This window comes from Geotrypetes seraphini, chromosome 11, assembly GCF_902459505.1.
Source record: "Geotrypetes seraphini chromosome 11, aGeoSer1.1, whole genome shotgun sequence".
In the NCBI taxonomy this organism is placed as follows: Eukaryota; Metazoa; Chordata; class Amphibia; order Gymnophiona; family Dermophiidae; genus Geotrypetes; species Geotrypetes seraphini.
Window position 1 is genome coordinate 117,800,845 of NC_047094.1, and position 12,220 is coordinate 117,813,064.

Below are 12,220 nucleotides of genomic sequence, written 5' to 3' on the forward strand. Positions count from 1 at the left end.
TAAAAGAGAGCCTTAATGGTGCGTAACTTCCAAAGAGTGAAAAAAGATGTTTTCACTAAGGCGTTAACAAATGGTTTCACACTTGAATTCTTGTCCAGGTAAACCCTCAAAATTTTAATTTCTGGGTCGATAGTGTAGTTTATCCCATCTACAATCAGGTTTTTTTTTCTATCATTTTATTAGAAGGGGAGGCATAAAAAAAATTTCCTTTTGTCAGTATTACATTTTAATTTATACCCTTCATCCAATTATTCACTGTAAACATAATCTCCTGAATTATTTTCCTGGAAGATGAGAAGCAAGAAATGATCAGAAAGAACACAAAAATGTGGGCACAGCTGGTGCTTACTGAGTTCTCCTGGCACCAGCCTGATCTCACTGTGCTAATCTGACTACTGAAGAGGACCGGAGGCAGAAGGCTGTTGGCCTTTTAAATGCGCTAATGTTTGGTGTAGCTTTTGCCTCAGTGGCTACAATACCAGGCAGACAGCTTTGCCAATTAATGAAAGCATTTCCCTATATCCATTTTGAGTGCACATGCATTCATGGCATATTCACCTCCCTCCCTGTCTCAAAAAGGATGTGGCCACTGAAGATGTCAACCTGCCCCTCCCAGTCGCAAACAGACGAGGCTGCCAAGAGGAGTTCTGTGATTCAGAGAACGAACCAGTCTGGATCTGTGTTAGCAAGCAGAAGATTTAAAAAAAAAAAAAAATCTGTCAATGCCCCACCTCGCTCATTTCAATTCTGGCCAACTCCAGCAGGCATTTAAGGAGCCGCTGAAGTCCAGTAGGGCTTGATATGTGTCGGACAGCCAGCTGAACCTGCCAGAGGAAACCAGAAAGGGAGACTCATTGAACATGGCACAAGGTAAGCCAGTGCTCTAACACGCCAGCAGCACATGCAAAAGACTCGGCGTGAAGATGCCTCGTTAGCAGCTTAGGGAAGAGCAAGGTAAAAGAATTTCTCAAATCTCAGCACAGAAAAAACATGTCAGAACACTGCAAAAGGAAAAACGATTGCGGTTTGGTGGAGCAGCTGCTGAAACCGAGGTTTTGTGGAAGCAAAGAGAGCAGCTGCTGACCTCCAGACCTCCAGTGACAGCTCCTGGCTTATGCAGCTGGAGCACACTGAACTTCAGAGAGTGTCTGTGGAAACTCCTAGACTTGTATTAAACAAGAGCATTGTCTGAGTTTTGTCTTCCAGAAGGATAAAGATTAAATTGCTTCAAGAGAAGAATAAAGAGCCAGCAATCTTTTTTTTATTAGGATTTAGCTCACACCTTCTTTCACTTGTAGCTCAAGGGGAGTTACTTTCCTGTCCCTAGATGACTTTGCATCTGAAATAATGGAGGGTTCAGTGACTTGCCCAAGGTCACAAGGGGCAGCTTCTGTGATTGTCAGCCCTCTGCTCCAATCACTCGTCCACTCCATCCTTTAAGAATACAGAGGACAAGCTTCTCTGGTAAATAGCAATTTTCCAGGGTAAATGGTCTGGTCCAAAAACTGTCCTTTATCTAGCTAAAAGTAATCTAGGCTTTCCATAGTGCATCTTCTTAAAGGGTTACAAAGAGTCATTTTTATAATGAGTTCACATAGAGCTGGCCCTAGGAGAGGAGGCAGGGCTAGGGGTGAACATGATGGTGGACCCCCACCCGGTATTAGAGAGTCAGCAATGTGATCCTTTTGAAGTTAAAAAAATAATTCTGAATTTCATATCCAACACATATTGGGAAAGACTAGGATTTAAAATGGAGAACAGAATAATGCGTCATCAGACTCATTTTACAATAAAGAAATAGCACACGTGGTGAGATAAACATTAACACCCCCTCCTTCCCCTCCCCCCCTTTTATAAAACCATAACGTGGTTTATAGCCGGCCGAGGTGGTAACAGCTCTATTCAGTTTTCCGTCTGTTAAAGGCTGTAGATTTAAAAGATACCATCAACGCCTTCTATCCTATCAAGCGGCATCTTGGGACAAGGATTGAAATCATTTTGGGGTCCTTTTACTAGGCACACTAAAATATTAGCGCGCTAACGCGTCCATTATATTCAATTAAATATTTCTTAAAGGTATCAATGGGTGACATTTTAGGAAAATTCAGAAAATGTAAATTAAGTCTGCAACTGAAATTCTCAAGGTGTTCAATTCTTCTGTTTAGTACCAATTTATCTTTTACAATAACTTTTTGGTTAAATCTTGAAGTGGTCTTATATCCCTCTTGACTTGTCCAACATCTCTCTTGACTTCCTGAAGTCTCGGTGAATGACAAACTTAAAGTTAAAGAATCAACTTTAGAAATCAAAGTAAAAACTTCTGACACTGATCTGGTGACCGTTGAGTCCATTTTCTGGAGAGCTCTCCACATGCTTTCCAAAGTTATAGCCAAGGGAGCATCAACGAAAGCAACTCCAACAATTGCATCTCTTCCATTGCCTTCTGCAGCCCTGGACCCTCTCTAGAATATGCTTCTTTTCAAGGAAGTGCAGAATGCATGGAGATGGGTACGAGACACTGGTATTGGATTAAAGTCTCATGATGTCAAAATTGGCCATAATATTCAAATATCACAACAGCCTTGGATGCACCCTTCCAGTGGTGTAGTTAGGGAAGCTGGCACCCAGGTGGAAGAAAGATGGTGTCCCCCTCCCCAAGCAATGAAGGATCTCTGAACTGCACTCCCCTCCCCTTCCCCCACAGTGCCTCTTAAATATAACATAACATTTATATACCGCATTACCCTCAGATCTATGCAGCTTAGCAAAAGTAAAATACTGCTACAACACAGAATGAAATACATTTTCAACCTTTCAAAATTTTCCTAAATAAATAAGTCTTTAATAGTGTCCTAAAATTTTGATATGATGTAGATATAAAGAATAATTGATGAAAATCAGTATCCCAAGTAGCTGCTAGAAATGACAGTAGTTGATTAAGATATCTTTTATAGCGGCAACCTTCGGGCGATGGAAAATCAAAAAGGAAAGCTATCCGAGTAGAATGTTTATGATGGGAAAAAATAAATTGATCAGCTAAAAAGGCTGGAGCTATACCAGATATTTATTTGTAATAGAGAATGGCACTGTGAACAAATACCGCAGCGAGCCCCAGTAAACCACGGTTTGTCCACAGCTACGGAGAAGCCAAAGCCTGATTCGCCGCAGACACGGGAGCAAAACTTTTCACCACCTAAGAGAACAGTGAGTGCAGTTGGATCCTTACCATCATTAACCTTTTCTGGGAGGTAAGCAGCACTGCACGGGTCTCTCACCTCCTTCCTCCCCAGTGTGGAGCCTCTGCCATTTGCTGCCACCGCCGGGATCCCATATGTAAACAGGCCTCCTTCCTTCCCTCCAGCTGCATGCCCCCTCTGCCGAAGCCAACCCGGAAGGCTTCCCTCCAATGTCAGAGCTGGAGTCAGAAGGAAGTCTTCAGGATCAGCCAGGGATCCCAGTTACCTCAACAGTCCTCCTTCCAGGTGGGCTGCTCCTTCATGCCTTCAGTCACACTTGTTCTTTACAGGGACACGGACAGTGGCTCTTGCACCTTGCACGTGACTAACCCAGAAGTCTTCCCTCCAACGTAAGAGCTGATGTCAGAGGGAAGGCTTGTTGGTCAGCCACGTACAGTATGCAAAAGCTGCTGCCTGCGTCCCTGCAAAGAACAAGTGCGACTGAAAGCAGGAAGGAGCAACCCAGCTGAAGGGAATCCAGGCAGGAAGGAGCAACCCAGCTGAAGGGAACAAGTAAGGGAGGGGGCATGAATGTGGAACAAAGGGAAAAAGGATGGGGGGAAGGAGCGTTTGGGGCATAAGGGGGTAAGAATTAGGGACAAAGGCTGGCACGAACTTGGGACACAGAAGGAAGGGAGGGGGCATGAACTTGGGACACAAAGGAGGGAGGAAGGAGGCACTATCCTGGGACATAGGAGGGAGGGAATAGAAAGGGAGAATTGTTGGGCATGAGTGTGTGAGTGAGAGAGAAAAAGATAATGTACATGGGGATAGGAAGAAAGAGGAAAATTGTTGGGCAGAGAGAGAGAAAGAGGAGTGAGGTAGAGATGCATGGGGAAGAGAAGGTTGAGAGGGAGAAATGTTGGGTATGGTGGTGGAGAGGGAACAGAGGGACCAATTGAAGGGGGATGCAAGAGGGAGGAATGTTGGACATTGTGATGGAGGAAGAGAAGTGGCATGGTGCTGGAGAGGGGTGATAGAAGGGAAAATGTTGGGCATGGGGCTGGTGGGCAGTAGTGAAAAATGCTGCACATAGTCTGGGGGATGAGAGAAGGAGAAATGTTGGATGTGGCAGTAGAGGGAGTGGGAGAGATGCACCCTGGATCTCTCTCTCTCTTTCCCTCCTCCCTGTCCACAGGGGGAGAGGATCATAGAATGGTGAGATGATGAAGGCAGAGAGATGGGCACAGGGGAAATACTAGAAAGGGATGTATAAGAGACATAGAGAAGGGAGATGCTGAACATGGGGAACAATACATACACAGAGATAGAAGATGGATGATGAGCATGGAAAAAGAAGAAATGTCAAATGGTCAGGAGACCCTGGCAGCTGAGTTAAGAGAAGACAAAAGAAAAAAGAGACCAGCGCCTGAGACCAACATGATTTGAAGAAGAAAATGACGAGGCAACAAAAGGTAGAAAAAAATAATTTTATTTTTCTATTTTGTGATTAGACTATATCAGATTTGAAATATGTTTCCTGCTAGAGCTGGTGTTAGACCTAACTGGGGACCGCAAAAGCCAGGCCGTGCTTCTTTAGCTTCCAGCTGGCTTAGGGCTCTCTCTGACCAGGGGGTACTTGCCCTAGCCTAATGTACATATTTAGGGATTTTCACTGTGTTTTCCATTTATTTCTTTTCAATTCTTCATATATATTTGGTTTGTTTTCTTCATTTTGTTTTTAGCACACATTGGAGTATTTTTTTCTGTGAGAATTTATGTATTTACATTTCTTATTTACTGCTTCTATTCTATTTACTCTTCAGTATTTCTCCCTGGGGCAAAGGAGTGTTAAGTGACTTGCACAAGGTCACAAGGAGCAGTGTGGGGACTGAAGCCACAACCTCAGGATGCTGAGGCCGAAGGTTCTAACCAATAAATCACTCCTCCACAAAGGAATATAATAAATACATTTATTTATTTTTCAATCCTGTTCTCCCAGGGGTGCTCATAACAGCTTACATGAATTAATTCAGGTACTAAAATATTTTTCCCTGTCTGTCTTGGCAGGCTCACAATCTATCTAACATCCCTAGGGCAACGGGGTGATTAACCACCTCCTTAACAAAGCCAAGGCGGTAAGAACTCCAATGCTCATAGGAATTCTATAAGCATCGGAGTTCTTACTGCCACGGCTTGCGCTAAAAACGCTAGTGCGGCTTTGTAAAAGAGGGCCTAAGTGACTTGCCCAGAGTCACAAGGTTGTGAGTTTGAACCCACAACCTCAGGGTGCTGAGGCTGTAGCTTTAACCACTGCTCCACATTCATCAAACACATTTGATGTTTTTATGTCTTTATAAGATCAGAAGAGCGGATATAAAATGAAAGGGTGCACATGGTTGTAGTTGGACAGCCCTGACTGGTTAGAGAAATACTTTTCACATTACTTCCTTTTCTAACTTACCCTTTCCACCTAATCCATTTCAACTTATTTTTACATTATCTGCTTTCTTCATCTTGATTCAACACGATTTCGAATTTGTAGCTTCTGTTCCTTCATCTTCTATCTCAAACACAATGTCCTCTATTCCTGTCATCCTAGGCCGCCGACTTCCCGAATCTTTAGGTTACAAAACTAAATCCACTCATCAACCTAGACATTACATTTCGATCCCAACATTTTCCTCCCCCAATCCTCACCCCAATCAAGCCTACTCTTCTCTTTCACTTAAATCTGGTTTATTAAATATACGTTCTATAAAAAATAAACATCATTTAGTTCATGACGCTATTATCCAACATAATTTACAAATTTTATGTCTTACAGAAATATGGTTAACTCAGGGAGAGGAAGCCTATCTTACTCAAGCCTGTCCACCTAACTACAAAACCACATTTCTACCCCGCCCAAACAAAAAAGGGGGCGGTCTCGCTATTATATATCATTCTTCTATCCCCTTACAGGTAAATACCTCTAATTCTTTTTCTCAGGCTCCTATTGAATCACTTCATTTCTCTATTAAATCTTCCTCCGCCCTTAATAAATCTCTGTACTTCCTTCTCATCTATCTACCTCCACCAATAACTAAAACCTCTCTCTTATCCCTTATTTCCACTATATCTGACTTCAACATTACCTATCCTGACTCTATAATCTTAGGAGATTTCAATATTCATTTTAATCTCCCTAAACATTATAACACTCTAGAACTATTAACTTCAATAAATGATTTATCACTATCACCTCTCATTCACTCACCCACTCATTCTGCTGGAAACACTCTAGATATGATTTTCTGCCCAACTATTTTGGTCCATCTTTTCCATAATTTCAATTACATTTCTATACCATGGTCCGATCATTCTTTGATCATTTGGCAATTTGATTATCCTACTCACTCAAATCACTCTCAACAATTAAGTAATTCCCCTTCCACACGCAATTTAAATAATATAACTCTTCCCGCTATTCAATCTTCATTCGATCTAAATATCAATGATTTTTCTTCTCTTTCTATTACAGATCAATTTTCTAATTGGGAAATGTCTACTAAATCCCTATTAGACTTACTTGCGCCCAAATTACCTATACAAAATAAACCAACTCACAATTCTGCCTTAAAAAAAAAAAAAAGCCAACCCTGGTTTAATGATAATTTGATCCTTGTACGTCGACAGGTCCGTTCTGCCGAAAACAAATGGCGCAAAACTCGTCATAATAATCATTTTCTATCTTACAGAGAAAAAGCCCTTCATTATAAAATAACTATTCAGCAGACAAAAAAAGATTATTATTCCAAACTCATTTCTTCTACCCGAAATACATCCACACTCTTTCGCATAGCTCAGTCTCTATCAAAATATTCAAAAAAAAAACTCTCCCCTCCCGAATCAACCTTACCATCAGCTGATCAACTTTCCAATTTTTTTGATTCCAAAGTCAAAACAATTAGAACAAATCTAGGACCATCTCTACCTACGTTCTTATCCCCAACTAACGATAATCTTACTTCTCTATCTTTTAGTACTTTTTCCAATTTCAAAGTCCCTTCATTAACTCATCTTCACACTATTCTTCAAACTATTAACTCCCCTAACCATATTATGGAATGCATTCCCCCACTATTGCTTAAAAAACATTTTTCTTTCTTTGGTCCCTTCCTACGAGAAATGATTTCCAAATCTTTCTCGGAATGCTCTGTTCCTATCGCATGGAAAACATCTTTAGTTTTTCCAAAACTCAAACAATATAATACAGATCCCTCCCTTCCTAACAACTACCGTCCTATTGCTAACTTACCATTAATTTCCAAACTTACTGAAAAAATTATTCATTCCCAACTGTCAGAATTTTTTGACCAAACTCATGCCCTGCATCCATATCAAACCGGTTTTCGCACCTCTCATTCTACTGAACTATCACTACTTGGTCTTACTACAACCATACAATACTTTCATGATCACCTAAAATCTATTATATTAATTTCTCTGGACTTATCAGCAGCCTTCGATACCATAGATCATTCCCTACTTTTGGCTAGACTTTCGGATTGTAATATCACAGGTCATGCTCTCCAATGGTTCATATCCTACTTTCACAACCGAAACTTTATAGTTTCTTCAAATAATCAAACTTCTTCTTCGGTAACTCAAACTTTTGGAGTACCCCAAGGTTCAATTCTGTCTCCTTTACTTTTTAATATCTTCTTATCCCCTCTTCTCTCTCTAGCCCAATCAATAGGATTTTCAATTTTCGCCTACGCTGACGATATACAGCTGCTCTATCCAATCAATACATCAAACCCTTCAGACATTATAGATCTAAATCTCAAATTAGATATTCTAAGTGATTGGCTCCATTCCAACAAACTTTCACTTAATATTGAAAAATCCTGTGGTCTTCTTCTCCCGATTAAAACTTCAGAATCACTACCAGGAACTATCTACATTAAATCTATCCCATTACTTATGAAAAATCAAATAAAATTATTAGGTGTCATTTTTGATAGTACGCTTTCTTATCATGACCACATAAGTTCTGTTGTTAAAACCTGCTTCTTCAAATTACGAATCATCCGCTCTCTCAGTTCTATTCTAAATACAGATTCAATTAATATTCTAATCCACTCATTAGTCATTTCACATTTAGACTATTGTAATTCCCTTCTTAATGGTCTGCCCCAAAAGGAAATTCGACGCTTACAACTCATACAACACACAGCAATCAAATTAATACATAAAAAAGGCAAATTCGAACATGTCACTCCTCTCCTTAAGGAGGCTCACTGGCTCCCGATCACTCACCGTATAACATATAAAATTATTCTCCTCTCTTTCAAAATTAAAAACTCTCACTTACCTTCATTTCTTGACAAATTATTAATACCTCAAAGTTCACCTCGTTCTTTAAGATCTACAGATCAAAAACTTCTTTATATACCATCTTTAAAAGAATCTTACTACACTAGAAAAACTAATTTCGCAATAACAGCACCCACCCTATGGAACTCTCTCCCCCAATATATTCGCGATGAACTACAACTACCAAAATTTAAGGTCAATCTTAAAACTTTCCTTTTTCAAGATGCGTACGATAAATCCTAATCTTAAAATAAAAAGTTTTTTTTTTTTTTTTTTTTTTTTTTTTTAGAGCAGTCCACCTTCTTTTTTTTTTTTTATTATACCCCCACCCCTTATGTGTCATCCCCTTTTCCCTCTATATCCTTTTTTTCTTCTATAATTATGTAACTTTTTCCCACCTCCCCGTTTTTCCTCACTTTCCAGTTTGTCTGTAAATGTCATACGTGTTCACTCTATCTACCCTTTTCACTCTTTTATTTCTCTCTATTCTATATTAAATTCTTTTTATTTAATTATTATATTATTGTAAACCGGTCAGATATTCATTTTATGATCGGGTTATTAAAAACTAATAAACTTGGAAACTTGGAAACAATGGGGTGCAAATCAGGGAAACCAAATTCCTAATCTCACTGCTGCCCCTAGTGATGACTTTGAGCAAGTCACTTCATCCTCCATTGCCTCAGGTACAAGTAGACTGGGCATGGAACTCCCTCCTGTACCTGAACATGGAACTCACCTTGAGCTTAGATTTGGAAAAAGATGAGTAATACTCATTAATACCTATATAACTAAGATTCAGAGTGAGCGACCCACCCAACTCTGCGCCCGGAGGAGCAATCATCCTGCTTTCCATCTCTAGCAATGGCCCCTGTAGACAGAGCAAATGACATTTTGATGACCCCTCACACCTCAGTGAATTTATCCCATGCCTTTATAATTTGTACCTTTTTTTTCAGTCATCGTGTTCTTGGCTAAGAATAGTGAATCAGCCCTTGCAGCATCCCAGCCCCAGAGCTGGGTGTGATACACAGGAACGAGATTTGCTTGTTTCACTGGAAAAAAAAAATTTTACAATGTGTGTTTTTAATGCATCGGGGAGGTACAGGAAGGAATTCATTCAAGACAAACATGTCTATCTTGATCTGTCTGTGAACTTCTCTTCCTCCTGTCTTTCTCTTACTATAGGGCTAGAGGTGGCAGGTTCAGATCTGCAGTGCTACAAAAATAATCTGAAACACCACACAGCTGATATCAGCACCAAGAGATTGATTCTAAGAAGAGGAGCGCTCTTCACCATCAAACTTCAGTTCCAGGCAGGAGGATATCTGGAAGGAAGTAATCAGATCGCCTTCACTGTGGAGATAGGTGAACCTGGACTTTACGCTCTCTGTCATCCAAGACTCAGGATTGTCCAACGAGGGGGGACAGGGGAATTATCAAGCTGCTTTAGGGTCTTAAGTCATAGTAACTGACCCTCAACATGACTTAAAGCAGTGGTTCCCAACCCTGTCCTGGAGGACCACCAGCCAGTCGGGTTTTCAGGATAACCCTAATGAATATGCATGAAAGAGATTTGTATGTAATGAAGATGATAGGAGTGCAGATCTGCCCCATGCATATTCAACAGGGTTATCCCAAAAACCCAACAAGCTAGTGGTCCTTCAGGGTTGGGGACCACTAACTTAAAGGACTCTAAGACAGCTAGTTGTGCCCTAATATTTAAGTCACTTCAGGTTACATAATAATGAGATGCAAAACATGCAAATGCAAATAAAGTAGGTCATTACTATGTAAAAACCATAACATGATGCACAGCATGAATTGCATTATGGTCATAAAATAACAGTAAAATAACCCTAGACCAAAAGCCAGGGCATTGAGCCTCAAAGCTGCAGCCTGATGCTCTCAGGCCTGGCCTTAAAGGGGATAGAGGGCTGATCAGAATTCACCACCCGATCTCAACCCTCTGCCCTTGATCATATTCTCCCCACCATGTCCCCCCATAATATACACTCCCCATCCCTCCCTCGGACCACAACTCCCAACGGGAGCAACACCCCCACTCAGCGATCAAGACCCCTGTCCCCTAAGGCTTGCCCTCCGTCATTAAGGCTCCAAGGTCTCTGTGCCTGGTGGTCCAGTAGTCCAAGTGCAGGAGCGATCCCCAGTCATGTCTTCCCTGCTGGTTGTCATCTCCAAAATGGCACCCACTTGTGTTACTACCACTAGGGTAATGTTTTTGTAGCATGAGGCTACCACCAGAAGTGCCAGTTTGGAGACAGTGTCAGCAGGGCAGGAGTGACCGTGAATCACTCCTGCCCTTGGACCACTGACCTACCAGGTACCTACCTTGTGCCTTTGGTGACAAAGGAGGGGGCCTTAGGGAGTTGCACCATATTAAAATATAATTTGTGAATTGTTCTTGCTTATACAGGACCATGGCCAGATGAAGCATCCGGAAGAAAAGTTACATTTTACTTGGCAAGTTCTACAAAACCAAAGTCCTGGAGTGCAGTTTTGGAATCCAAAGGTCCCAATTCAATGCTCATTTCAATATTCATTCCAGGCAATGCTATCATTGGACAATACTCCTTAAAGGTCCATGTCTTCACCAAAAATACACCCATCAGCTATCTATTGGGGCGGTTTGACGTACTTTTTAACCCATGGTCTCCAGGTACAAAATCTAGCCTTCTCTTCTTTAAAGTAGCTATCTAAAGTAGCCGCATTAATTTGTTGACTCTGAATGCACACGCAATGGATTTTTGAAAATGCAAAGAGCCTCCTCTTCACCCAACTCAGACTTTTCACAAAGCCAAATAGAAAATGCATGAGGACACAAAATAGAGTGAATTTAGTATTTCTAAGGTTGACCTGACTGCGGAAAGGATTGCGGTTTGGTAATTGGTATGCACAGGCAGAGTGGATGTTGCACTCCTCTTCACAAAATGTTTGCATCCAATAGCATTTCTGGGAGAGCTCCTTCAGCCTTGTGATGTTGACCGTTCAGTTAGCAGAGCCATTTTTATACACTTGGAACTGGAGTCTTTCTAGGCTGTGAGGCCTCTTTAAAACGCCTGTCTCAGTGCTTCTGTATCTGAGCGCAGGAACTTTCAGATAGGCTATTTTATGATGTGACATTTTTATACACCCCTCCCCCGCCCTCTTCCCTTCCCCCGTACCTTTTTTAATTCTCCAGCGTGAGCAGCATACCAGCATCGATGTCAGCTCACCCTTTGACATCACTTCCTAGGCCTAGGTCTCGGAGAGAGCGCCGATGCAGACGCGGGCCGCACCCTTGCACCGGGGAAGTAAAAAAGGTACGGGGAAAGGCAAGGGGCAAACGTATGGCAAGGAGAGGTGCAGGAGGGAGGGTGGAGAGGAGGAGGGGTGCCATGCCTGGGGCAGAACACCCCCCTCTCCCCCCGTACCCTCTTACTAAGCTGCTGTTCCTTGATATCATTGGTTTGCTCTGTGTTTGTGCCTGTGAGAATATTCACAGATCATCGCCTCTTCGTGCTTTTGCGGTGCCTGCTTCAAGGCGTCAAGAATTGTCCCTTTTGCATTAGTTTTGAGAATTGCAGCCCCCTCCCCCCTGAGAAACACACAAGCTATTCCCACGTTGAGACACAACCATTAAGTCATTTTTCTGTGCAGAATCAAATTATTCATGCGTCACA

At 41.6% G+C, this 12,220-nt stretch overlaps 1 protein-coding gene across 1 annotated transcript in view; it reads left to right on the plus strand.

Moving 5' to 3' along the window:
* The first annotated feature begins 739 nt into the window (after positions 1 to 739).
* LOC117345704 (protein-glutamine gamma-glutamyltransferase 5-like) overlaps positions 740 to 12,220 on the plus strand; it is a 58,546-nt gene continuing 47,065 nt past the window's right edge. The window contains exons 1-3 of the mRNA XM_033914759.1: positions 740 to 870; positions 9,726 to 9,905; positions 10,975 to 11,217. Of these exons, the coding sequence (XP_033770650.1) occupies positions 861 to 870; positions 9,726 to 9,905; positions 10,975 to 11,217 (433 nt within the window). The 5' untranslated portion in view covers positions 740 to 860. The remainder of the gene's footprint in view (positions 871 to 9,725; positions 9,906 to 10,974; positions 11,218 to 12,220) is intronic.